Raw genomic sequence first — 26,436 nt, 5'->3', positions numbered from 1 at the left:
CGACGAGGAGTTCCGCCTTTTGCGCCTCCACCCGAGCCCCTCGCTAAAGCTGTTGGACTTCCCTGTACCCGGTTCTTCTCGCACCTTTTGCTGCGACACCACGACGGCCCGGCCAAGACCCTTCATCCCCGCCCCCCGCAGACGGTCACTCTTTGCTGCGCTGCACAACCTGGCCCATCGTGGCATACGCGCGTCTCAGCGCCTCGTAGCGGACCGCTATGTGTGGCCTTCCTTAAACAGCGACGTGCGACCATTACACTCGATGGCCAGAGGCGTTCCCCATGCCAGACATGTCAGCCGAAACTGCCGCCGCCACCTTCTTGTCTATGTGGATATCGCGTTTTGGCGTACCCTCCCAAACCACAACTGACCGGGGTGGGCAGTTTGAAAGCCAGCTCTTCACCGCTTTCGCTACTCTCCTCGGCACCACCAGGCTGCGCCCAACATCCTATCATCCGGCTTGTAATGGCATGGTGGAACGTTTACATCGCCACCTCAAGGCCGCGCACATCGCCCACGAAGACAGAGATCACTGGGTCTCCCATCTCCTTCTCGTGCTCTTGGGTATTCGTGCCGCACTTAAGCCGGACCTCGGATGCAGTTGCGCCGACCTCGTCTACGGCTGTTCGCTCCGCCTCCCCGCAGAGTTCTTTTGCCCGTCGAAACCCGACATCTCACCTTCGGCCCTCCTTCAGCGCCTTCATCGCTCTTTCAACATTGTGCGAGCAACCCCCTCGACAGCTGCATCCCACCATAGCCCTAACATCCCCCAAGACCTGCCTATAGCAACCCATGTGTTCCCGCGGACAGACTCGGTGCGCAAGTCCCTCTCTCCGCCTTACTCCGGACCGCACCCTGTCCTCGCTAGGAACGACAAAACCTACCGCGTTTTGGTAAACGGGAAAGAGGATACCGTCTCAGTCGACCGGCTGAAACCGGCGTATCTTGAAAACCCCGGCATTGTCGTCTCCTTTGCGCCCGGTTCCTCGTCGCTCCCAACAGCCAGTCCTCTGCATCCGGCCGCTCTAAGCATGTCTCATGGCCGGACAGCCTGGGCTGTCTCCAGCGGGAGGGCCCTGTAGTAGACGACACAGATGGCGTGCGCCGTGCGCAGGCACATCGGGTTTTGCACGCCCCTCGTGTTACGCGCCAGCCTTTGGCCATTCTACTCGGCCACCCTGATTCAGTTCAGTTGGCACCCAGCCGTCGATAAAGAGCCTTCCGTTGCAGTCCTTTCTCTGACTCAACATGTTTATTAAGAAAAAAAGAAAGGAAAGGTCAGCCAGACGGAGGTCGGCTTGCTATTAAAAAAATGGTAAATGGGGGAAGAAAAAGAGGAAAGGAAAAAAAAGAGAAGGAGAAAAAGAAAAGAGAAGGAAAGGAAAAAGAAAAGGAAAAGAAGAAAAGAAAATGAAAAGACAGAAAGGAAAAGGGGAAGACAAAGACAAAGAAGAAAAGAAAGGGAAAGGAAAACTAAAACTGAAAAGTCACACACACGTTCACGCAATCACAAGGCGTTGACAAGGTTCGAAGCGTGGAGAAAGCGGAGCAGCGCAGTGGTGACAGCCCACTGGGACGACTGACGAACGGGACCCAATAAGGTAGTCAGTGTCATAGTGCCGTAGCCAAGTTGGGATAGACGACGATACAGGGCCTCACGGTGCAGAAGGTGTTGCCTGCAGTGTAGGATGCAGTGGGGAATATCACCCACCACGCCACAGCCAGTGCAGAGGGGACTGCTAGATTGACCCATTTTGAACAGTTGCAGCGGTGTGCGGGCGACGTTTAGACGGAGACGGTGCAGGAGCGATTCCTCGTGACGAGTGCAGCGACACGTAATAAGGAAGTCCATTGCGGGGTCTATTGATTGCAGGTGACTGTTGTAAGAGGCAGTCTCAGCTCTGAACGCTTGGGCCCCAGCAGCACACCGGCGGCGTGTAGACATACAACAAACAGAAACATTAAGGGGAAGATGTACCGTAGCATGAGTCATAACTTGTGCAGCACGTCGTACAGTCGCATCTTCCCGTGAATTACCGGATAAGCCCACATGACCGGGAATCCACTGCAGAGAAAGAGCGTGACCACTTGCACAGAGCCAATTTTATGCCTGGATGATCATGCTGTGCAGGTCATGTATGATGGTGGGGTGGGAAGACAGCAAAAGGAGGAGGGACGCCCCGCTGTTAGTGAGGACAACCTAGGACTTCTCAGGTGGCAGGCCAGCAATGTACTCTAGGGCTGCGAAGATGGTATACAGTTCCGCCTCAGTAGAGGACACAGTATAGGGCAACGTGTAGGATTGTTCGTGGTCCGTATCTGTGACGTAAAAGGCTGCCCCTGATGTGTCACGCATCACAGATGCATCTGTAGGTCTGTCTGACGACAGCAAGGGCAGGTGGAGTTGATATGTGCCAAGGAGAGCTGATGGGCTACTACTGGAGGAGCTTCGTGTTTTCGAGGAAGGTCCGGGATTGTAGGTTGAATGACGGGGCGTTCAAGAGTCCACATAGCTGGCGCAAAGGAGGGAGTAGATGTCGTGGGTGGGAGATAATCACTTAGGCGGGCAATCGCGGTACCGAAGGCGGAAGCAGGCCAGCTTTCTGCAATCTGACAAAGGGGGTGGGAAGGGTGGGTCTGACAGCGGGCGTATACGCGCAGGGTGGTTGAGCCTCGTAGAGTAGGAATAGGGTGTTCTCTAGCTTCTGCGAGGACGGAGTAGGTCTCCGTTGTCCGAGGGACCCCTAGGCAGACACGGAGGCTGCGGGCTTGAAGGTTGAGAAGCTCTCGGTCTTGGGTGGGGCTGATTCCATGGAGGATAGGGAGACTATGCCGTAGCGTGCCCAAGAGAAGAGACGTATGGACTCGGTGGAGGTCACGGCAGGAGGGGCCCCAGGACGCCCCTGCGACACGCTTAAGGACGTTAACCAGGCTTGAAGCTTTGGCAACAAGTGTCTTCACGTGAGGAGACCATGTCAAGCCACGGTCAACGGTAAAACCCAAGTAACGGCAGGTTCAGACAAATGTGATGGGCGACCCAGCAAGGGATAATAGGTAATTGAAAAGGCCATGGCTACAGTCTTGGCAGGGTGAGATCGTTAGGCCTCGGTCGGCGAGATACTGACATATTATGTCCAACGAGCCTTGCAGACGACGTATATCGAGTGCTTCACAAGAAAGGTATTCCAATAGCTGACGTTGTCATGCTTGATATACTCTGCAGCAACGAAGTTCAGATTCGCATTGGTTCTCATACCTACTGGGGTATCGTGACAAGCGAATCAAAACGTATCAGCGAGAACCTCTTCGCTGTTAACACAATATTAGGCTGGACGCTTCAAAGACCTACATCTTCAAACAGATTTCGCAGCTTTTACGTCAGCGTAGGCGTACTTAGGATGACGGGGGACAATATTGAAAATGAGATTTGGTCTCAACTTCGACGTTGCTGCATGCTAGGGCACCTTCGGATAACCACAAATGAGAGCGCAGGCGACAAAACAAAAGATGTATTGAACCAGTCCAAGAAAACAATCGAACTGAAGGATAGAATGTACAATGTCACTAGCATGTACGGAAAAGGGGAAATAATTACCTTCTTCGAGTGTCAACGACAACGCTCCGTTCACTGACGAATCGCCTGACGAAAGATAGCGTTGCTATGGAAGAGTATGACGCCGCTATTTGTCTGTATCGCCAGAACGGTCACTCAGAGAGCACTGATGAACGAAGAGTCTGAGAACATTCAGTATTATATGCCGTACCGAGCTGTCACTAAGCGTGACAGAGACACTACAATGATCAGAGTTGTATTTGACGCTTCGTCCAGTGCTCCCGGCGAGCCCTCTCTTAAACCTGAACCCAGAGGTTTTACACCTTCTGGTCAAGTTCCGTACCGAAAGAGTAGGACTGGTCACCGAGATCGAGAAGGAGTTTTTACAAATAGCCTTTTCAAGATCGGGAAGCATTGAATTTTTTGTGGTACGTGACAACTCCGAAGATTGGGCAGCCTCTTCCCGAAACCGCGTACCGTTCAGAGCCACTTGTAGCCCATTTCTTCTCGCAGCAACGTTACGTTATTACGCTATCAGTTTCACATGATGTTTGAAACTTATCCAGACATGAGCCGACTTCTTTCTAAGAGCTTCTACGTCGGCGACGTTTCGGTCTACTCTAGTAGTAGATTCGGTCGGATTCGGTCAGACTCTAGTTACCACGTCGACGACTATACGTCGGCGTGGTAATTAGGGTCAACTAAAGCGGCTTTGGAGACAATCGATTAACATACTCGGAGATTGTGGTATGCGACTTCAAAAGTGGAAAACGAATGATAAAAAACTCCGGGAGATGTTTCTGGACAAATAGGAATGAGATGATTCGCCCCAACGCACCGAGAGAAAGGTATTGGGTCCCATCTGGGACAGTGACACGGATTGCTTAAGAACATCTTTCAAAACCGTCATCGAATCTTGCTCACTGCGGATGACACCAAACGCATCCTACTTCAAGCCACAGCAAGAGTATTCGATCCCCTTGGATATATTTCGCCGTTGGTGATTAGGTCTAAGATCCTGTTTCATCGATTCTGGCAGAAAGGAATACAATAGGATGAGATCCTCCCAACAGGCATTCTCGAGGACTGGCAAAATTGGTGTCGAGAACTTTCCAAAGCCAAGGATGTGTTCATCCCAAGGACAATGATTAGCCCAGGATTAGTCCAGGAGCGAACGATCCACGTGTTCTGCGATACCAGACCTCAAACTTACGGAGCTGCGGTCTACATCAGAAAGCGCGCAATGAGAAAGGCTTTTACACAATTTGTTTGGTGACTCGCGCCCTTAAAGATGGTTTCGTTGCCACAGTTGGATTTGCTTGGAGCATTGTTAGGAGCACGAGTCTGGTACTACGTCAGGAAGAGGTTTTGTAGCAACGTAGCAGCTCTATTCTGGACTGATTAAATGATCATTCTAGGTTGGGTCAAGGGTCAAGCCCAGAAGTACAAGCCATTTTGTTGCCAACAGGATTGTAGAGGTGTAGAACCACACAAATCCTTCAGACTAGCGGCATTGCTCGGGTAAGGAAAATCCGGTAGATCTTCTAACGCGGGAAATTTCGATTGAGTTTCTACAGAGTCGAAAAGACTGGTGGGAGCGACCGTCATGGCTAGAAAAAAAGAGAGGTTTACTGGCTAAAGTTGAGCTACTTGAAAGGAGGATCAAAAGACGAGGAAGATATACGGACTTTCACATTGCTTACATCATCAGTATCGGCCGATCCCGTTTTCAAATGAGGCTTGTGCAGTGACGTCACGTTTGGTCACGTGACATTGAAAAACATTGCCTCAGGAGGGCACGCCGTGACTTGTTGCAGTATACGTGGTGCAATTACGAGAGGAAATTGAAAAAGCACACTCTGCTGCTTCATTCGGCCCACAGTACGACGCCTGTGACGCATCCCGATGTTCCCCAGTGTCACGTGGCTCCAAGGCGCTCAAAGGCTGCGCGTGACGTTATGCGCACAAGCCTCATTAGTGGACTTTTATTCACTAAACAAGGTTATCCGAACTGCAGCGTTGATTTACAGATTTCTCCACAACTCCAAAGAAAGTGAAGGTACAATCACAGGCCCCCTCACCACTTCAGAGATTGACCGCGCCGAAAACTGCCGGGTGGAACACGTACAAGCAGAATCGTTCTCGGAAGAGTTACAAGAGTCATCACAACTGGTGAAACCAACATCAAAGCGTAGAGATTTTCATGTACATTTGGACAACGCTGGACTGCTACGTGTGAGAGGTCGACTGCAACGCAGTCGCGAAGATGACCAAGTAAAGAATCCAGTGGTTCCGCCAAAAGACCATCTTTACACACGGTCGCTTATCACACGAACGCATCAACGCTTACTGCACTAAGGTGTTCGAGACACCTTAGTTGACTTGAGAGAATCCTACTGGATCATCCGAGGCATCACTGAGCTCATCTCCAGTGTTTCTCACGGTAGCTGTACGGACCGACGAAAGTTACCATCACAAATGTACTTCCTAAAGTTTTTGAAGGTTTGCGCCACCTCCCCCAAGAACACACGCGGTCCTCAGGATGTCCTCAAAGTGTCATCGCGTCCTCGTCCGTGATGGCATGAACGGAGGAGATCCACAGGCTGTCATCATAGGAGCTTCCAGTGATTGTCATTTGCGTACATCCTGCGATCGTCAACCACAGGACAAGCACAGGAGAAGTAAATTATTTTAATACTGCGTTGTGCATTTTAATACCTACTAGCAGTAATCAAGTTCCCGTTTTATTTCTCATTACCCAATACGATCAAATAAGGAGTGCTCATGCATAAATAAAAAATACAAACGAAAATATAAAATAAAAACAGATATAGGGGTGCAAATACTGATCGTCGGACTTTAAAAGAACCCGTCCATGTGCAGCGTTTGGTGTGCAGTAAACGACAGTTTGCTAGACTTTTCACTGCGGTCTTATTGCATAAGTGTCCGCAAAGGGTCCCTGGAAGGAGGTTGCACGGAGCATTTTATTTCCGAAGAGGCAAAAAATAATTGCGTTTCACTGCCCAAGCTTCACTTACGATGCGTGCATCAACCCAAAGCAGCAAGAAACTCGGACACTACCTTGATAACGATTTACTACTCCAAGAAATTTCTCACTTCATTGTTAGTTACGTTCGAAATCAAGTTAAACTTAGAACCTCACCCTTTGTTTTGACGGAGATGCGAAGAGGCCTCCCGAATCTGCTGAAGTTCGGAAGACAAGCAATAAGTTGTATCTGTTCTGTCTTGGAAAGGAAATGCTGCTGTATCATATGCCTTTCTAAGTGGTTTCGCTGGTCTTAGTGGCCTACGGGCCTTTTATATATCTGTCTTTTTTTGCTTTTTAAACTGCAACACTCATTGTTTGTAATGAGAAATATGCTGAACAAATACAGATGAGAAACCACGAATAGTAGCTGGTGGTCGAGGTTGAAAATATATACAAAACACACACACGCTGACTAGGTGCTACAAATGTTCCCTCACTTCCCAAAATAAATAATTCACTAAGGTACCTGCTTGCTCCCAGAATTGTACTAGCCGCGTCATTTGGTAGCTCCCATAGGAGGTCCTGAGGATATGACGGGGAGTCTCAGTTTGTCACATTTCTAACAAATTGAGGACCTGGTAGGGAAGTCCTGGGGATGTTATCCCTGTCCGTTGATGACTTTCCTCGGACGTACACAGGAGGTCATTGTGTTCTTGGGGTCAGGTAATGACCCATAGGCGTCGTTTGGTAGACGTGGTCCGCGCATGTTCCTCGGTCATTGGAGGTGGTATCTTTGGGGACGGCAGAACGGTCAATTCACAGATAACGCAAATCTAAGTACCCCTGTCACACTGCACTTTCAATGCGGATTGAATCTGATCCGCATCGAGTTTCTCAAGAGCGTTCGGTGCGCGACGCTGCCACACGGTCCAACTCAATGCGTATTGAAAGGTTGGTTTGTCGACAGGCGGCTCTAACAGCCCCAAGGCTGTGATTGACAAATATGTTCCTAAAAAGTCGTGAATAACTGCATCCGCCTCCGCATTGTGCTGTTTGCTAAGCCTTTACGAGGGGCGCGGTGTCGAGAGTGGTTGAGAATAAACAAATTAGAAAACCCAGCCACCCGTCATATATAGACTAAAACCGTTACCGTGAAATTCCATGGACTTGTATAGGAACATTTGCAAATTAATGGTTTTGTTTACTACTACAAATTCGCTGAGTTAGAGGATGCCAATGGCGGTCTTCAAGCCGTCTTGAGAATCTCAATCCCGTTTTACGAACTAGATCGGGTTAAGCAGGACCAGAGTTCGATCCTGCGCGGACGTGTACGTGTAGCAGCGCCGGATCCACATTGAGCTCGATGAGCATTGGGTCAATGCGGATCGAAAGTGTCCGTGTGACAGGGTAAGGCAAACTGGAAGTCTTTCACATCGTCCTGGTTGAAGTATTCTACCATGGCGACCCACTCCTGAGTAAGCATAACGTTGTCGATCATGTGGTTTACAGCAGTTGCCGCTTGCCTGTCTGTAATCACAGGCTGGAGGTACACAGCAACGTCGTCGAGATCTGTGGGTAGGCGTACGGCACGGGACCCAACGTATTCGTGGACGTCGCTGCGAATATCACGAGGTGTAACGCTGATGGCATCCTTAGCGTAGATGGCAACTCAAGCCTTTCGGTTTCCAGGACGTTTGGCTCCAGTGATGTAGAAAAAAACCCTTGACTTGGATGAGCAAATCAGGATCCATCGCAGTCTCTGACAGTCTAAAGTCGCAGTCGCAGTCTCAGCCTAAGATAACATAACCCTCGTGTAGTTTCCCGCTGCCTTCGTTGTTTTCGTGCAAGCTGCTCCTGTGATAGTATACCCTACCTTCTCGTTTCCTTCTCGTGTTCGCAGACGGATACAGTCGTTTTTCTTTTGACATCAGCCTTCTAATGCTGGCGCATTAAAAGGGGGAAATGTGGTGGCGTTACAGTTGAGAGAGGGTGTGTAGTTCCTCCTGACTTAGGAATAGGGTAGTGGCGAACTGCCCACTGCACAACACATATGATTATGTGTTTTCTTACTAATAACTGAGGAATGCTCGAGCATCCCTCATCAGCCTTCAGTGGGATATGCACTCTGTACCACGGTAACCGCCTGTACGATTCCCGAAGTTACCCTACCTGGGTGTAGAAGTGGACTACACATGGATGCCCCCTCCCCTCATGGTGCTCGTAGACACTACGCCGGGATCTCCTAAAGGCAAGACTTTATGAAGGGAAGCTTCGACTAGTAAATGACGATAAATTACCACAACCCGCAACGGAAGGTGTCACACATTGTGTCTCCATCAGGAGCGTAGACAAGCTAATGATCGCCAAGTACGTAGTAGATTTTTTTTTTTTTTTCACGGACACTTACTGTCCACCATGAGATTGCCCGCGATGAGCTCTTGAATGCTATCGCATCGCAATGACAATCAGCACTGCGATTTCTGTCGTTTTTTTTTTTTTTTTTCGTGAACATATGCCCCCCAAATGAATCGACAGGGATTGAACACAGCGGACAGAGGGGCATAAACCGGAGGCGCCTAAAACTAAACTTCGCAGGATGCAGTCCGAAGATCTTGCATTGTTTCATCTCTCATAGAGCACTATATGAGCTCGTTGTGGTTTCTGTCCGGGCGGGTTAGTCTGTGTTGTAGTTTCTTCTGTCTAGGCAGGGGACCCTTCAGGGCTCTAATCTACAACATTGTAATTTAAACCCCCCCACCCAGTTTTAGTAATTAACCGAATTATTATGAAAACTCATCCAGGCTGGAGCTGGCTGTAAAAGCAATATTACGTCAAAGTAGGCCACACCCCATATAGATATGCAGCGCAGCATTGGATGGAGAAAAGCCTGAATTTAGGAAAACATTGTCCCACTCCACGAGAAGCACGGTGTGTATGATGGAAACGTCGGACGGAGTTGCAGTTTCTAGTGAAGCCACTCTTATCGCTGTAGAAGGCTGGCGACATGTTCATTCCATCTGGTCAAGTGAGAAAGCGTCACTCGTTTAAAGATACCGGTTATCTCGTTGCTTCGCGGTAAAATAACCCAGACACTTTGCGTTGCGGCCGTCTGTGAAACTGATGTAACTCAACTTCTTCGTCGCAGATATATGGGCTTTTAGGGTAATTTCCCGACGGACATCTACACTTTGGATTCTGCATCAAAGACGGCATTAGACAACGCTCATCACACACACTATTATGACACAATTTTGTGGAACTAGTCCATAAACTTTGCGTTGCTTGCACACTGCTGCCTTTATTGACACCGACGTCAAGGCGAAGAAGGTGTTTAGCTGCGGATCAGCATAGCAACAGCTCTTTCCAGGTTCGCGTGTATAATTGGGCATTGAAAAAGCAATGTTGTACACGGGTCTATATGCAGGTAATAAAGTTTGGAGATGGGTCACACTCATATCATCACTCTTCTTTATCTTCGATCTCCAAACTGATACATCTACTCCCGTAAAAAACATTAGTTTCGCGTGGAATATATTTTCGCGTAGGTTTGCGTTGAAAAGTAATTCCCGGGAACTTGAACAACTCTCGATATCATAACTGACACTGCTCCCATAAAACTTTTGCGTGGAATGTAAGCGGTTTTCGGTTGGGTTTGTCTTGCAAAACAATTCCCGGAGACTTAAAGGTACCGCAAAGTAGCAGATAAACAGGTTACGTTGACGGCGTAATTAAACATCTTGTTGCTTGTAAACCCGTACAACAAGTTATACATATGTGACAGGAAACACTAAATATTTTTAATTTGAGAGTAAAATTGCGGCAAAACGGCCCGGGGCGACATCTGGTGGGTAATAATCCCCAATTTGTCAAGCAACAGTGATCTATGTCCACGACTAGCTTGCTGCACCTGACGGCTACGTAGCCGTCACGTAGCCGAGTTCTTTTGTTTTAGACGCAGTGTTACGCGCCTCGCCTGCAATGTAGTTTTACCGCCGTACTTGACGAACAATGCGAGGAGGAGCAATTTTAGCTTTTCTAAAACACTACGAGAGCAATTGGGACGAAAACTGTGACGTAACAGTAACGAAGGCTCAGCCTATATCTAATAGATAAATATTCTGAGATAGCAGCCCTACTGCCTTACAGTACCTTTAACTTCGCTAAAGACGCGGACTCATATCCTTGTATCACTTCAAAGGTCAATCCCAGATCAGGTTACACTCCAAAAAGATTCAGTCCATTTGGCATAGCAATACAATCCCTCGCTGGAAAATTTTCCCGCTTAGTCATCGGCGGGGTTTGCAAACGCGGGTGCCATCTTCTGGAACACTGGGACACCAGGTTTGTGCCTACTAACTGGACGAGACTGCAAGGCGACGACGTTGTGTTCAACAGTGCCTTCAAAAAAGGAAATGAAAGACTGTTTTGTACGTTCGCATTCGCAAGCTGTGCGCAAGGTGATAAGAGACTCAGGCTGCTGCGCCGCTGCGAGTATGGACTTGCGGGCGAGTGTTTTGAAGCCCCTGCACGCCCTTACACGCTTCATACTGATAGAAACATTTCCATCACTTCAAGAGCGAGCAGCTCTCATCCTTGCTTAAAACTTGCTCGCTTAAAGCTTTTCCACAACAACAAACTATATGAGTCATATAATGAATCAACTTATATATATATATAAAGAGGGGAAAAGGCCATTAAAGAAACAAATAAATGACACTAGACGTTTTGAAATTCAAAATTACAGATTAAGATGGCTGCCCTGGTTTGCCAATCCCGAACGATGCACGTATAGCATATGTCTCTAAGTCAAACGTCGCCATGCCAGTACTGGACAGCTGTTTCGGCCAGCTGTTTTGTCCAGTACTGGCATGGCGACGTTTGACTTATAAACATATGCTATGCGAGCAGCCAAAGAGCTCCTGCTATTTTTTTTCTCCCGTATACACTTGACTGGCTTTGCAGTGGGCTTTCAGAGGTATCTTGGGGCACCCTGACGGGAGGCATCACGTGCCACGTGACCTTCTGACGCCATCCGCTCAAACGTTGCCTGCCTGCGTACTGCTGATGAGGCCCAAGAAGGCCGAAACAGCTGTCCAGTACTGGCATGGCGACGTTTGACTTACAAACATATGCTATACGTGCAGCCAAAGAGCTCCTGCTAATTTTTTCCCCTTATATATATATACATATATCTAATATAAAATATATCTTCCCACCTAAGTTTATTTCAGAACGCCTTCATCACGAGTATAAGTCAGAACCTTATCGCTTTCGAACACCTGCTTTCCAACATTCTTTCTTTCCGAAAACAGTACTAGAATGGGAACCACCTTCCTCGTGACCCTGCCCTCTCCCCTTATAGGGACTTCTTTGTCAAGGTGTTGTATATTTACTTTTCTGAGTGATTTTTGTTATATTCGGGTTGTTGTCTTGTTTGCGCATCTATGTGTAAAGCCGTGTACCCCCTCTCCCATACGTAATGGCACTTCCATGGAGCTGTAGGGTGTTCTGAATAAATAAATAAATAAATTTGTTCTCGTTTTCATAAGGCTGTAATTACTGCTGATTCAGAAACAAGTTATGAATAAAGCAATGTCGTATTTGCTATATTAATCCCACGTACTCAAGCTATTGTTTCAGTCGTCTAGGTTACGTACAATGTTCATATTCAGAGTCTATGCCATAAGCGGTATATCCATTTCGCGGCTACTTAAATCCCCGATATTTCGACCAGGCGAACAATACGAGAAACAGTCACACGTGAAAAAACAAAAACAACACGACTTTTACAGAATATATCTACATCTCCGCGTTGGCGTTCCTTTCGCATCTTCTTGCTTTCCTATAAACCACATCATGCACCCGCATCCCGTATTTTCGCACTTTTGCTGGAAAATGCGTTCTAACGATGATGCATTGGGTGGTCTGGGGCTACAGTAGAGCCCTGCACGGGCCCGGGCCCCGGCCCGGCTCGCGGGTCATGCCGGGTTTTTTTATTGGGTGTGTGCTCCGGTCCGGGCCGAGCCCGGGCCGACAAACGACGCCAGCACTGCGGGCCCTGCCGCGCCCGGGCCGACAAACATGTTTCCGATAGTCTGGTTCGGCTGGGTCACGAAGCTAGTTCGGCACAGTGGATGACTATTAGTTCATATCATCATGTGCTTGCGTCATTGTTGTACACATATGTGCAAAAAGCACGCAAATGACACTGCATTCTGCGTATGATTCGACCCTCTAGAACATCCTCATAGCCACTTCACATTGGTCCTGACTCCTCACATATTTTCCAACCACGTTCGCAAAGCTTGGTGAGAAGGGTAGGGATCGGGAGAAGAAGTTCGTCGACAACATCCTCTACCTCCACAAAAACTTGGTAGTGTAATGATAACGCGCTTGCTGGCGTGCGTTCTGGGTTTAATTTGGTCTCATGCTGTTGCGGTGTTAAATCGCCAGCTCTTGTATGTTTGTGGCATTGTCTTCTCTCCTTATAAATTTACTTATGAATTTGTTTGATAAGCGCTAGAAACATGTAAGTCACGACTGGAAATACTTGGCCGGCCTCTACTCGCTGAGCCGCCGGGCCGGGCTTTGCTCACTGAGCCATCGGGCCGGGTCGGGCCATTTTTCGATGCGCGGGGTCGGGCTCGGAAAAGTCGGCCTGTACAGGGCTCTAGGCTACGCCTTCTCTCACAACACTGAATGGGGCACTGTCCACTCTGTCACAGAAAGCGCGCTCCGACGTGCCAGCTGCAATGGCGACATCGCAGGTCACGTGGTGTACTCATCATTGAGACACGATATTGCTACATATGATACTGCTATATATGACTGATGAGCGATATAATTTTTTGATGCGCGCCGATTTGCTGTGAATCAGTTGCGTTTGATGGTTCTTTGCCGATTCATTGACGTGCTGCTTTTCGTTATGATTGTTTTAATGTTTTACGTTGTAAGCGAGTCAAGGAAGCACCAAATTCACGCATTAGAGAATTTTAGTAGATGGTGAAATGTTCACAATAACACTTCCAAAAACGCGACATGCCAATCGCACTAGTCCTTCATTGTGGCTGACATCGCATTGTTGATCTTGAATTCGACAGGTTATTTTTGTATCGTTATCGTGGAGTGCTTCGGATCTCCTAAAATTGCCCATTGACCAGCGCTAGTAAATATATTACACACTCACAGAGACCTGACGCTCGAAACATGTGTTCCAGCATATGCTTCGGACAGTATTTCTCATGAACGCAACCACCTTATTAGCAAAATAGACGAAGCACAAACGCGATTGTCTTGTTCGCGTGTGTCTTCTGTTCTAGTAACTGCCAGTTCGTCAGCAGCTCGTCCTACAGTATCACTTATCTCGACCTCTAGGTTTCATCGACCCCCAAGGACGTGTCCAAATTAGCCTTGTTGATACATCTTAACTGTATTGCTTGAACTACCCCAAAATGGAATCTCAACAACCTAATGGATACACGCGTTTTTATATACATATATAATCAAACTCAAACTCATGTCTCATGGTTGGCGACCGAGAGGCACGGAACAAGAAGGACAGACGACAACTTCTCAGACGATACCAGCTTGCCTGCACCCTCTCCCTTCTTTCAAACTCATGTATTGCATAAAGCGATATTCGCGGTCGGCAGTGCGACAGGACCCTCAGCTTCTTTTCATGTAGACGCTTCATTCTCGTTTTACAAGATACGGGCGATATGCGACACGACTGGGAACGTGTGTCCTCAAGGGTGATTTCACCACAAGATGAAACTTCGGTGCCAAACCCTGCGGAAGTGTTACGTGGCCGTATTTTAACGGCAGAAAACAGTAGCAAAGCGTTCACACCACAATGTGCAGTCCACACTGCGCCATGGTGTTCCTCGTAGTCTTGGGGATACTAACGTGCTTCAATATTGCGTCGGCTAAGTAAGTACTTCATCGATTTGGTCGATATATACGCCTTCCTTGCCCTTTTATTTACCAAGTAGTTGTACCAAAGTAACTGATTACGCTGTCGTTTTCCGTTTGTTGTCTTCCGCAGTGATTGCTATGTGGTGGCCCCCAACGTGCTACGAGTTGGCTCTAAGGAGCATCTATCAGTCGTCGTCGAAGGTCAACAACAAAATGTGGCCGTTACGCTGCGTGAACATTCAGGCCCGCAGAGGACATTGTTTACGTGGAATGGCGTTGTAACGTCTGGTGAGTTTCTGTGTACGCACATACCATTGTAGGTGTTGGAGATACAGGACCGGCTAAGAGTTGTTTATCTTGATACGTTCAACAGTTTACTCGTGCGCATAAAAAGGCGCGTGACATTATTCTTTCTACGCAGTTTCCATCCGCCTTCGATTCGTCGCGTTTCACAGCGTCGTAGAAGTCAATATGAGAAGAGTGCGACATCGTATATATCGAAAGGGGAGAGGGAAAAAATAACAGCGTCTATTCTGTAGATTTCTCGTTGGTTGGCTTTGCTTCGTGTACAGCACGTTTCGCACTGCGGTTGTGGTTTGGAATTCTGCAAATACGCTTCGAGCGCGACGCAGTGTTAATTCCCGTCAGTAGTCATCTCTAGGTCCTGTCGTACCGTACTGGTGCGATGTACTTAACGGTACCTTCTCGGCGTGAGCCTTGTGAGCCATAAGGTACAGTATTGTGCCCGCTACCACAACGAAGTAACGGAATACCGCTACCCGCTATTCCGCACAAAAAAATAGCGCAATAATAGCGTCGCTATAAATTTGAAAAAGTAAATCACTACCGTTTCCGCTGCCAAATCGAAGTAACCGTAGTACTTTTCCGCTACCGTATCCTTCTATAGGGAACACCTTAGTGTAGGCATCTCGTTTTCGAATGTTGATGTTGATCTTGGATCTAAAGGCGTAAAGTTTGTACCCCTTTCGGAGGACGGTCGCTACAGAGCACGGTAGCTCAGTAGCACTATCCGGCCCACGGCATGCTGCGCGTTACAGTTCACCCTGATCGGTGATAATGATTCTCACGTGTGCCTAGTTCTCGAACGGGGCAGTCATGGAGTCATTTTCGCAGTTTTGGTAGATTCGTAAGTCTGTGTGGAAGACGAGACAGTGAAGCAGGTTGACGATGTGTTTATTGCCGTGAATGATATCAGAATGATGTGAACGAGATTCTCGTCACGTGAGAGGGAGGCAGGTGATGACTCATTGTCGTCTTCAGCCATAGATTCAACAGGTTGCCCCCGGCGGCGATGACTGACTATGTGATTGCCGTTCTTCCGATGCTTCTATTCTGTATAAATGTTGCATGGGCCTTCGGATGATGTTCTGATTGGAAGTGCGCAATAAGCAAACTCGAACCCTCCCCTCTGCGCATAGGAAGACTTTCTCGACGATTTAGTGACTCTACGATCCCCATCTGCCGCTGTAGCCTACTACTTCTTCGTCAACGCGGAGCGTGGAAATGTTCAACAGTCTGCTAATACTTCCAGGAATACTGTTATCTACCTTTTCTTTTTTGTGTGTGAAACATATGCACATTCCTGCATGGTCGCAGCATCGGCAACAAGAGAAGCAGTTGTCTCGCAACGTAAAGCACCGAATTATTAATAACCAGAGAAGCCCACTATGGACGCGGTTGATCTTGATATGTTTGGGAAGATTCCCTTTTTTCCCCACTTATAGATAGCTCCCGTCTGGGTGGAAGAGATCGCTTTGAATGTGGTCTATAGTGGCTCCTTTCTGGCAGTGTGGCTCGTCCGCCTGCGCGTCCAGTAATGCTTCATAAATCTTCCTGTGCAAGTGCAGCAGGTCAGCATGTATTAGTACCCGAGGACACTGTCCATTACATTCATGTTTTCCCTTATACAAGTGGCGCCTTATGAGTCATCTGATACCTCAGGCGGTCAAAATGTTCGAAGTATAATACATTTGTTCGACAGTTTGTGCATAAATCCCGGCCATTGTCGAGTAAGCGAATTGTCATATTAATGAGGAGGATGTACAGGACGATAGAATAGTTCCCGACGAAAACGGTAAGGTAGCATGCGTGCCAGGCTAACGACGGTCGTATTAGCTAGACTCACTAAACTGGGAGCAGAGTAGCGACACTGAGCCACGCCGGCAAGCGAGCCCGCGATCCTGAGTGAGGCGTCGCTGCTGCGTCGCCTAGCAATGGGACGCCCATCTCCCCCTTCTCCGATGGAGAACAACGCGCAGTCGAGCGTTGCTCTCAGCCCTGGGCTCTCAGCCCAGGAAACCGGTTTCTTATGAAGGTAACTCAACATGGACGGCGAGTTCTTGGAAGGAGAGACCACGTGACACGATGGGCCCAACCGCGAGCACCAAACGGCGGCTCCGGCGCGTAAAAGGAATGCGATACTGTGTACCCCAATTTAATGACTCTAAAATTACCGAGGTTGGGCTGTATACTTCCACATGTCCTCAAAATATTGCAGAACATTTTTCTCTTCTCGTTGAAGAAAATAGCTTTCGGGGATATCTAGTTCCATTGCCTTTGACTGCGTTAATCATGGCACTCTTCTAACCAAACTGTTCAAATATGTCATCAGGGGCAAACCTCTAGAGGTCATGGCTTCTTATTTAGGGGTTAGAATACAGTTTGTAACCTTAAAAAGTGGCATGTCTGACATACTTGACATACGATGTGGAGTGCCACAAGGACGCATCTTTGGTCCTCTGCTATTCATATTCTATATAAATGACATAGTCTATATTGACCAAGATGCGCAGCCCGTTGTATATGCAGACGACAGAACTGTGATCATTTGTGCGTCACAAGGGTCAGACTTGGTTTTCAAGGGAAACGCCGTTCTAGATAACATTCGAGCTTGGACTCAAAAAAATTGTTTGCGCGTTAACACTTCAAAAACAAAAGCGGTAATCTTTAAACCTAAAAACAAGACATTAACAACAATTTGCCCCTTAACCTTTGGTAAATATGAACTTGAGTATGTATATATTGCGAAATCTTTAGGTGTTATATTTTCTCAGGATATGTCGTGGAATGACCATTGCAAATTTTTAACAACTAAGTTATGTAAAGCGTCTGGTATATTAAGTAAATATAGACAATTTCTTCCTGTGAATGTTAAGCTCATTTAATACAATTCTCTATTTTTTTTTCTAAGCTTTGCTGCTGTACATTAGTTTGGGGTACCGCCAGTAAAACTAAGACACACAAGCTAGATTTAATTGATTTAATTCAAAAAAGAGTTCTGCGTTTTCTGCAAGCCTTACATTTTCGTGATCATGCAGAGCACCTTTTTGTCCAGTTTCAGATTTTGAGAGTAGATGCATTGTATAAATATCGTTTGATCTAGCTTTATAAGAGGATGATGAACGCCGACAATCTACATGTTGATATATTCTGCCTTGAACACATGGAAAGTGCTCACGGCTTTCGACAGCTTTCTTCTTTCGTTGTGCCCCTTTGTCGGACGGGCTACGGGTGTCAATCCATTAGATATCAGTTACCAACCATTCTGGACGACCTTGCATCTACTAATATTAATGCTTTAGCTTTAAACGATGGCAACATTTAAAAAAAATGTTAATTTATTAGTGCAATTTCTTGCTTAGATCCTTTTTTTTTCTCATCTGTATGCTGTGTGAGAGATTTTTGTTGTTGTTCCAGGCTGAGACAGCGTACTGTGTGTTATATTGTGTGATCTATACTATGCTGCTGTTGCTAAAAAATGTACGGGGATCTATGGCCTGGTCAAGCCTTTCAGGCTTTTTTGCCATAGTTATTCCGCACCGTTTGGTGTAAAAATAAATTTCATTCTTCATTGTTTAATTCATTCATTGTATTTCATCGAAGATAGCCCTACATACAGTCGTGCAAGGGTACACTGAACATACCCATAGAAGAGTAACTGACCATCGTCGGTTGGGTATTTCTTTGTTAAAACAATTAAATGTTCTTGGAGCCACCGTTCAGCTTTTCTTCCCTCAGGAAGCATGTCACAATGTTCTCATGCTCCATATGTGCCTAATTATGCAGGTGCGTCTAAAATTGTGGACGTTACGTGGAAGGAAGACGTCCTCCATGCTGTTGATCTCAACGGCACGTCAAACTTTTACGTCGTTCTCAATGTAAAATGTGGTAGCCAGAGTCCCATGGAAACGCAACTGCTGGTGAGCCCTGCTACAGCTAACCACATCTTCATCCAGACAGACAAGCCCATTTACCACCCCAAAAGCAAAGGTGAGAGTGGATAAACGCGCTCTTAATTACATCATTTGAGCGCTTACGTATTCTATAACAAAAACCATTCGGTGCTCTGAACTACACAGAACGCAAGATAGGTTGTGGTCGGGGATGGCAGGATTCTGCAGCTAAAGGCTGTGCCACTTTGTTGCATGCGGTTCCTAACATCATGCCCGCACACTACTGCACGACAGAGTATTCAGGAAATAAATAATTATTTTAACTCGTGTAATGGACGAGATGTAGTCCCCCGAACACACGTCCGCGTCACGATCTGACATGAGAGGAGCGACAGCAACAACGATTTCCATCTGCTCTTGCAAACATGTGACTTTCCTCGCTGGCTCACTGCCGGAGACACCTGCAGTGAAGTCCGATGAATTTTGGTAATTGCAAGGTCGACTTTTTTGCGTTTGTATTACTCCCTTTGCTGTAAGACTCAGATTGCAGGTTCATATCGATGTAAGTAACCGTCTTATACGTATTTATGCGGCAAAGCTTGTAGAGATGTGTCGGAACCCCTTCAAGTACCTGTGATTCTCAACACAATGGCCGTCAACCTATGGCGCTTGTGCCGTACTGTCAATCATACAGGTACTTCATGAGCTGCCTGCACTTTTAGAATCACGCACTTCCTTGATTGGCGCCGCGGCTAATGTGATCGAAAAAGAGAGTGGGTATTCAGTCGCATGTGTGTACAAGGTGCGACAAGAGGCTCCATTTCTGCCATTGTAGGTTCATGCTCCAAATGCGCGTATCATAGCCGTGGAGTATACCTTACCCTGTTGAGATGTGATGACCAGCGATCAGCAGACGCAGTGCATGTGCATTCTTGATGGTGTGCCTCTCACGACGCCTGCTTGAATGTACCGTTGGACACTCCACGTTCCAGGATGAGATAATTGACGACGGTTTTGCTCGTAATTATCACGTCCGAAGTTATTGCGCCGTATCGTTGCTCATTTGATGTAGCTCTTCTTAGAGGCAGTTCTGTTTTACAGTGCGTATACGTCTGATATCGTTGGATGAACGGCTGCGGCCATTGCAGAAGAACATTACGCTCCAACTGAAGGTATGCGACACATTTATTTTCCACTGTCACTTCGTAGTCTTAAAAAGAGAACGCGATTTCTCGATTTTGTCTGATCTTTCTTCATTTGGCAAAGGCACACACGGCGCGCCCAATATCAGAGCGTATAATCGCCTTGGCTTTTTGTCCTATCATATGGGGAGAGTAGCATCCATGTTACACGTGCACTCGCCACTCCGTTGAAGTGACGAGACAATTCAACCCCCATTGGCCCTTCAACGGAATAGGCATTTCGCTGGGGCTACACAGCTCTTTACGTGCGCGCGTATCTGGGTTAAACTATTCTCTCGTGATACTGCCACGCGATAAAATTCAGCGTGTCACTCTTCGTTTAAAGGGACGGTCTCATCAAGCAAAACATCTATGATACAGATACTACTATGTTCTGCACCGGCCGAGAATCTACTTGACCAACTTCTTCGTCCGAAAAGTGCTTAGATAATAAATAGACTCATCTTAAAAATCAGCGTGCAGCTGGCTAATTCCAGCGAATTTCGACTAAGCAAGGGTTCCCCCCCTGCGGCTGAGGGACTGTCCTGTAGTCCGGGTTGTGGAGGGTTGAACGAGAGGTGAAGTCCAGCGAACGTGGCGTGTTGGCGGACGCGCGCGACGGTGACCGCTGATAGCAATGGGCAGGGCAGCAGGGAAGGGAAGGTGGGTTGCGGGCGGCGGGGGTGCGTAGATGTCCGCGAGGTGGGCGGGCTTCAGCCGGTCCAAGGTAATGGTGTCGGGACCGCGCGGCAGCTGCACCTCGAAGTATTTGTCGGCACGGTGAAGTACCTTAAAGGGACCATCATATGGTGGCTGGAGGGGTGCGCGAAGGGTGTCACGTCGGACGAAAACATGTGTTGCTGTGTCCAGGTCAGGGCTACAGAAGATGGTGCGGGAACGGCGAGGGGTCCGAGGAGGTGTTGCGACCATGTCGCGGAATATCGAGCGTAGGCGGTCGAGATAAGAGGAGGGGTCGGGCACAGCTGACGAATCGACTGGTGTGAAGAAAGCTCCGGGCAGCCGTAGGGGCGAGCCGTACACGAGGTCGGCTGAAGAGCAGCGCAGGTCTGTCTTCAGGGACGAGCGGATGCCTAGGAGCACAAGGGGAAGACGATCCAGCCAGGGTCGCGTATCGTTCGCGACACAGAGGGCTGCCTTGAGTTGCCTGTGCAGACGTTCAATGATACCATTGGCGACGGGGTGGTAGGCGGTGGTACGTATGTGCTTGGTGCCGAGCAGGTGGCAGAGCTCCCTGAAGAGGTGGCAGTCGAATTGTCGGCCTCGGTCTGTTGTTATGGAGGACGGCACGCCAAACCGAGAAATCCAGCCAGAGAGGAGGGCTGAGGCTACGGACTCTGCAGTTATGTCGGCGAGTGGTATGGCTTCCGGCCAGCGAGTGAAGCGGTCGATACACTTTTTTTCTTGAAAAAATATATTCTTCAGGGGACGGGAAATGATGAAAAATGCGCCTATATTTAAGCCCCAACCTTCAGCCATTTTCGAGGGAGAAGGGGAGAAAGAAACTGGTCGAAATGTGACCCAGTCGTTTCGGGCTTCTTTGCGGGCTTCTCAACTAGGAACGATGCGGTTCTAAGAGCGACAATTTTTTTCACCTGCTCACTACTACATGGACAACATACATTCTTTTTCCTACCCATTTGTAGCTGAAACTTTTTTCGTAAAAAAATGGCAAAGTCGCAAGAAAACTGGAAAAACGACGTTTTTCGTGGCTTTCCTGTACTGACCCCGTTTATTGGCGAATAATGAAACCTACACCACTCATTTCGTCATTTCATGCCCTATCTGTTTATACCATTTTCATTATTCTAGGGTTAATCTGCAAGAAGCATATTGTAATAATCCCACAGGCGGTATCGCGATTTAGCTGTATTTCGGCCGGCGCTAGCAAAAAATGGCCATCAAAAAGTTGCCGGGATTTTTGTATATGTTGCGCAGAAACCCTTTCCTAACACACGAAAAAAAATTGAGATTAGTATTTGATTGTCGGTGACGCTACGATTTTTGAAGTGACAGTGTGCACGTGCGCTGCCCCTAGGCGGTACTCTCTCGCAGCTGGTTGTCGTTACGGTCACCAAGGGCGGACGCGATTCAGTGAAATTAAGTTAAAAACGCCGTCATATCCGAGTCGCTGACACTATCGATACATATCATCAGAGTTCGTTTTCCTCAAGACCATGGGACACCTTATGTCTAAAGCTTCCTCACGGGACAACCTTTTGGACCAACTGTTGATGATGCCTCATTGGCGGCTTCCAAGAGCCGCTGCATTTGTGTTCAAAGGCACCAAGCTAAAGCTGGCCTTGACGGAGGATATTGACAGATATGGCTCGTCGCCAAAATTGGTCAAGACTGGATCAAGCGATTGACCCGTGTGAATGATGGCGCCTAAATTGTCACCACCCAAGTTTTTGCCGCGGCTGTTTCAGGCTCGCCTTGTAGTCCTGGCGTTTCGACATGAGACATGAGTTCTGCCTAGAGCAGCAAACGGGTCTACTGTGCAGACTATTTGCACACACAAGCACAAGAAGAAAAAAAAAAGCCGTACTAAGGACTTGCGTGCAGAACCAGTGCGTGACTCGGACTGGTGTTGACGCCCTGAAAGCTGTACTTGGTGCCGAAGGTGCAGGTGATATCCGGGAACCACATATGCTGTGCCAAAACTGCTTTGTGAAGTTCCAGAAGTTATGTGAATCACAACAACCCCCAACGACCACGTCATCCAACACCAGTACGAAAGCTGATCCGATTTCAACAGAAGACGAAGAGATTGATGAAATCAATCGATTAATAAGGTCGCAAGGCATCGGCGTGACACCTGTGAGAAAGCGCAACAAGACCTCCACATCGTACGTGAAAAGAAAGAACTCCGAAATTTCGGAAGCTCTAGGTGTCAAGGCACGTCGACAGATTGAAGCAGCGTTCGACGTTTCCCTTCCCGGTACATCGAATAGCAACTGCCAGCTGTGCCTAGTGCTGTTGGGAAATATTAGGATGGCCTATACTGAGCAAGTAAGTCCCTGCAACAGCGATGCCAAATTATTACGCTTCTTCCTGCATCACTGTCAGAGCGCGACGTCCAAGCAATCGTTCCTGAGGCAACCCGGAACATGATTAAGAGTCCCAGAGGTTGGTCGCGGTAAAAGATGTGTGGGCATTGCCTGACCCGTACTCTGAAGGAAGATGATTTGGCGAGAGCAACGAGCTTTTATACGGTGGATGAGCTGGACTGCACAGTTCAGAGCCCAAGATCAAGAGGTGTCGTGCACGTTGAAGGAGGAGGCCAGAAACCCACAAAAGCTAAGAGGTACATGACTTGTTCAATCCGCGAAGCCTACAGGAAATTTAGGAACAAGTATCCAGACATAAGGCTTAGCTTTAACAAATTTTACTCCATTCCCCCTAAATGGGTTAGTATTAGCCCATGCATAGAGGAATGCGTATGGACGAACTGTGCAAACTTCGAGCTTACCACGACAGCTGCCATAACAGCTCCATAACCGCGTTTTCCACTTGATTTCTCTGAATCGCGTCCGCCCTTGGCGATCGTAACGCCGACCAGCTACGGGAGAGTACCGCCTAGAGGCTGCGCGCGTGCACACTGTCAATTTAAAAAATCGTAGCGTCACCGACAATCAAATACGACTCTCAATTTTTTTTCTGTGTGTTAGGAAAGGGTTTCTGCGCAACATATAAAAAAATCGCGGCAACTTTTTGATGGCCATGTTTTGCTAGCGCCGGCCGAAATACAGGTAAATCGCGATGCCGCCTGTGGGATTATTACAATAGGCTTCTAGCAGATTAACTCTAGAATAATGAAAATGGTATCGACAGATAGGGAATGAAATGACGAAACGAATGGTATAGGTTTCATTATTCTCCGATAAACGGCGTCAGTATAGGAAGGCTCCGAAAAATGGCGCTTTTCGCGTTTTCTTGCGGCTTTGCCATTTTTTTTACGAAAAAGTTTAAGTTATAAATGGGTAGGAAGAAGAAAGTGTGTTGTCCATACAGTAGTGAGCAGGTGAAAAAAAATATTGCTCTTAGAACCGCATAGTACTCAATGGAGAACCCCGCAAAGTAGCCCGAAACGACTGGGTCACATTTCGACCAGTTTCTTTCTCCCGCTCTCCCTCGAAAATGGTTGAAGGTTGGGGCTTAAATATAAGCGCATTTTTCGTCATTTCGCGTCCCCTGAAGAATATACTATTTCAAAAAAAATTGGAGATGGTGAGGTTCCTTGCTTGGTCGAAATTCGCTGGAAAATGCCAGCTGCGGAGGCTCCAGCGACAACGCGGTCAGAGTGATGTCACCCCCTTCCAAGAGGAGTGAGAGGGCCTCGCTCGGGGAGAAAGTGGCGTTCACACGCCCACACCGCCGCGGCGTCCTTTTTCTCAACGCCGTGCTCTGATTGTGCTGTTCATTAGCGTCAAGACGTTCAGGGGAAGCTCGTAGGTGAGGCTGGCAGCAACCCCACCGTGGTAGTTCAAGTATCGCTTTAATGCGCTCTCGAGTGTTGGCAGCCTTCTCGTCGACCTCTCTGAATGAGTGGACCAACCCGCTTCTCCCAGCGCCAGGGTGTCGCGCTGAAGAGAAAGTACGTCGTTCGCGTGTTCCGTAAATGTTTGTGGAAAGCTTACCTGACACCTCGTGCGGCAAATTTGGTACAATCTGCTGCAATCCCGCTTGCGCCACTTATGAAAATAGCTAGAAATTGACAACAGTTTTACAAGTTTACAAGGCAGTTTAGAAGGCACCATGTGCACGGAAATCAGGGCCATGTCGGTTGAATCATTGGGGAACGCGATCCAGGTGCTAACCTGATAGCACTGGTGCTGGGGGTAACAGCTTGCGGTTGTTGGCCACACAGTCGTGGTCAGCGTCACGACTATAGCATTAGCTATGTTGTATTTTGCATTTCAGTAAGCAAAGCGAAGCAATCCAGCGCCGTGATATTGACCTACGGTATTATAACGACGGCGTAACGAAATCCAGGCTGTATCACTCACGCATTATAATGATGGCGTCGTGATGAATGCTCTATAACTCGTGATTTTTTCCAGTAACAATGTTTCATCCACCCTAAAACAAGGGCAGCAATTCATGCAGGAGTTTTATGGCGATATGATAGTTAGCTATTTGCTTCCGTCTGCAGAACCCACAGGAAATCGTCGTCCAGGAACACATCATTAGTCCGTGGAATACTCCGATCTTCAGTGGTGAGTTTGACCTTCCTGAGAGAACCATGCTTGGAGAATGGACGATTGTCGCCCTGCACGGCTACAAGGTTAGTGTTACGTTTGCACACAGGTCCGTACAGGTACATAAGCATATATTTAAAAAAAATTGCTGCTGTTGGTGAAGAAAATGTATCAACAAGAGATTTAGATGCAATGTGAAAGCACGTAAACGCCGCTCTCGCAGAGCGTTACAAACAAGCCTTCAAACTGGTTTATTTGTGGATGTCTCATGAGGTTTGAGTGCTTTGCACTTTGTAGAGATGCGCATGCCAAATGCGCACTTCAATGAGTAGCTCAAATGTTTGTTTTGGCTTTTACGTGGAGCACAGATACAAGGCGCCATCCGTTGGCGATGAAACTCCCCATTCATCTTCTTAAAAATAAAGTTCTTATTGTTATGGTTGTTAAGAAATGTCCCAGGTCTTGGTAATGGAGAGAAAATAAATTTGAAGCCCTCGGACGAATGCTCTGGCAGAAACCTACAATATTCTTGTTTGAACTGCATATGCTTGAAGTTTGCTGAAAACATGCAGGCAAGTCACGGACGTTTACCCCAAGGGAAGGAGTCCCGATAGCAGTGTCATTGAATGTAGTTGACCATACTGGACGAGATTGTGAAACGAGCCAATGACGTGCACGTAAATTATCATGTCGTAAGCGTAATAATTTATAGGGAAAACAGGCGTCGCTAGAAGTTCAGTTTCCCTCTTTTCTTCGTTGCTCGTGGCGATATTGCTTACTCAGGTCATACTTCGTAGTACAATGAGACCCACCGAACCCAGCCATAGCTTGCACCCCTACGTCACAAGGTGCCACATGATTCTGCTAAGCACTAGCCGCTTACCTAAGAAAGGCAGCTTGTTATACCCCTGTCAGACGGGCACATATATGACCTTAACGGTCACGGCCGTAAATGCATACTGTCATTAACTTCCTGCCAGACGGTCAGCAATAAGGCATTTGTGACAAAACTGAGGTAGAAGGGCAACGGCGTTCCCGCAAGACAGTCTACGGCATTCCATCGAAACTGCCCAAGCCTCGTTACCAAGCACACCATAAACAGGATTTAGCACGTTTAATTCAATTCGAAATAAAATGCTTTTACCCGACGTAATATTGTCATCTTTCTTTTTTTCGTGTTTTTCTGGCGTTTCTGCACTTTGCTTCGCTTTTAATCCCATCTGTACAAGAGCTACGTTTGTAGTTATCACCTCGAACCACTGCACGCGGCATCGCATCGTGTCGTCTGCATCCAAAAAGTTAGACGCCACTCAAAAAAATATCCAAAGCACTTAAAAGCAAGTATAGTTTGCTGTTGTATTTTGAAAATGCCAACAAAATGTTGTTT

General features: G+C 47.5%; 3 protein-coding genes across 3 annotated transcripts in view; 2 read left to right on the top strand and 1 right to left on the bottom strand.

Moving 5' to 3' along the window:
- Window positions 1-126, bottom strand: part of LOC135384708 (lipase 3-like) — a 39,539-nt gene extending 39,413 nt beyond the window's left edge. Inside the window, exon 1 of the mRNA XM_064613897.1 lies at window positions 69-126. Coding sequence (XP_064469967.1) covers window positions 69-126 — 58 coding nt within the window. The remainder of the gene's footprint in view (window positions 1-68) is intronic.
- Window positions 127-290: 164 nt separating this feature from the next.
- LOC135384707 (uncharacterized) lies at window positions 291-1,082 on the top strand. Its single transcript, XM_064613896.1, has one exon. The coding sequence runs from the start codon at window positions 291-293 to the stop codon at window positions 1,080-1,082; it is 792 nt and encodes a 263-aa protein (XP_064469966.1).
- A 13,209-nt stretch (window positions 1,083-14,291) lies between these two features.
- Window positions 14,292-26,436, top strand: part of LOC135385488 (A.superbus venom factor 1-like) — a 134,661-nt gene continuing 122,516 nt past the window's right edge. The window contains exons 1-5 of the mRNA XM_064614826.1: window positions 14,292-14,471; window positions 14,587-14,744; window positions 18,543-18,746; window positions 19,751-19,821; window positions 25,004-25,135. Coding sequence (XP_064470896.1) covers window positions 14,395-14,471; window positions 14,587-14,744; window positions 18,543-18,746; window positions 19,751-19,821; window positions 25,004-25,135 — 642 coding nt within the window. The 5' untranslated portion in view covers window positions 14,292-14,394. The remainder of the gene's footprint in view (window positions 14,472-14,586; window positions 14,745-18,542; window positions 18,747-19,750; window positions 19,822-25,003; window positions 25,136-26,436) is intronic.

This window comes from Ornithodoros turicata, chromosome 2 (assembly GCF_037126465.1).
Source record: "Ornithodoros turicata isolate Travis chromosome 2, ASM3712646v1, whole genome shotgun sequence".
Taxonomy (NCBI): Eukaryota; Metazoa; Arthropoda; class Arachnida; order Ixodida; family Argasidae; genus Ornithodoros; species Ornithodoros turicata.
Note: the sequence above shows the minus strand (reverse complement) of the source record. Positions and strands in the feature narration are given on the sequence as shown.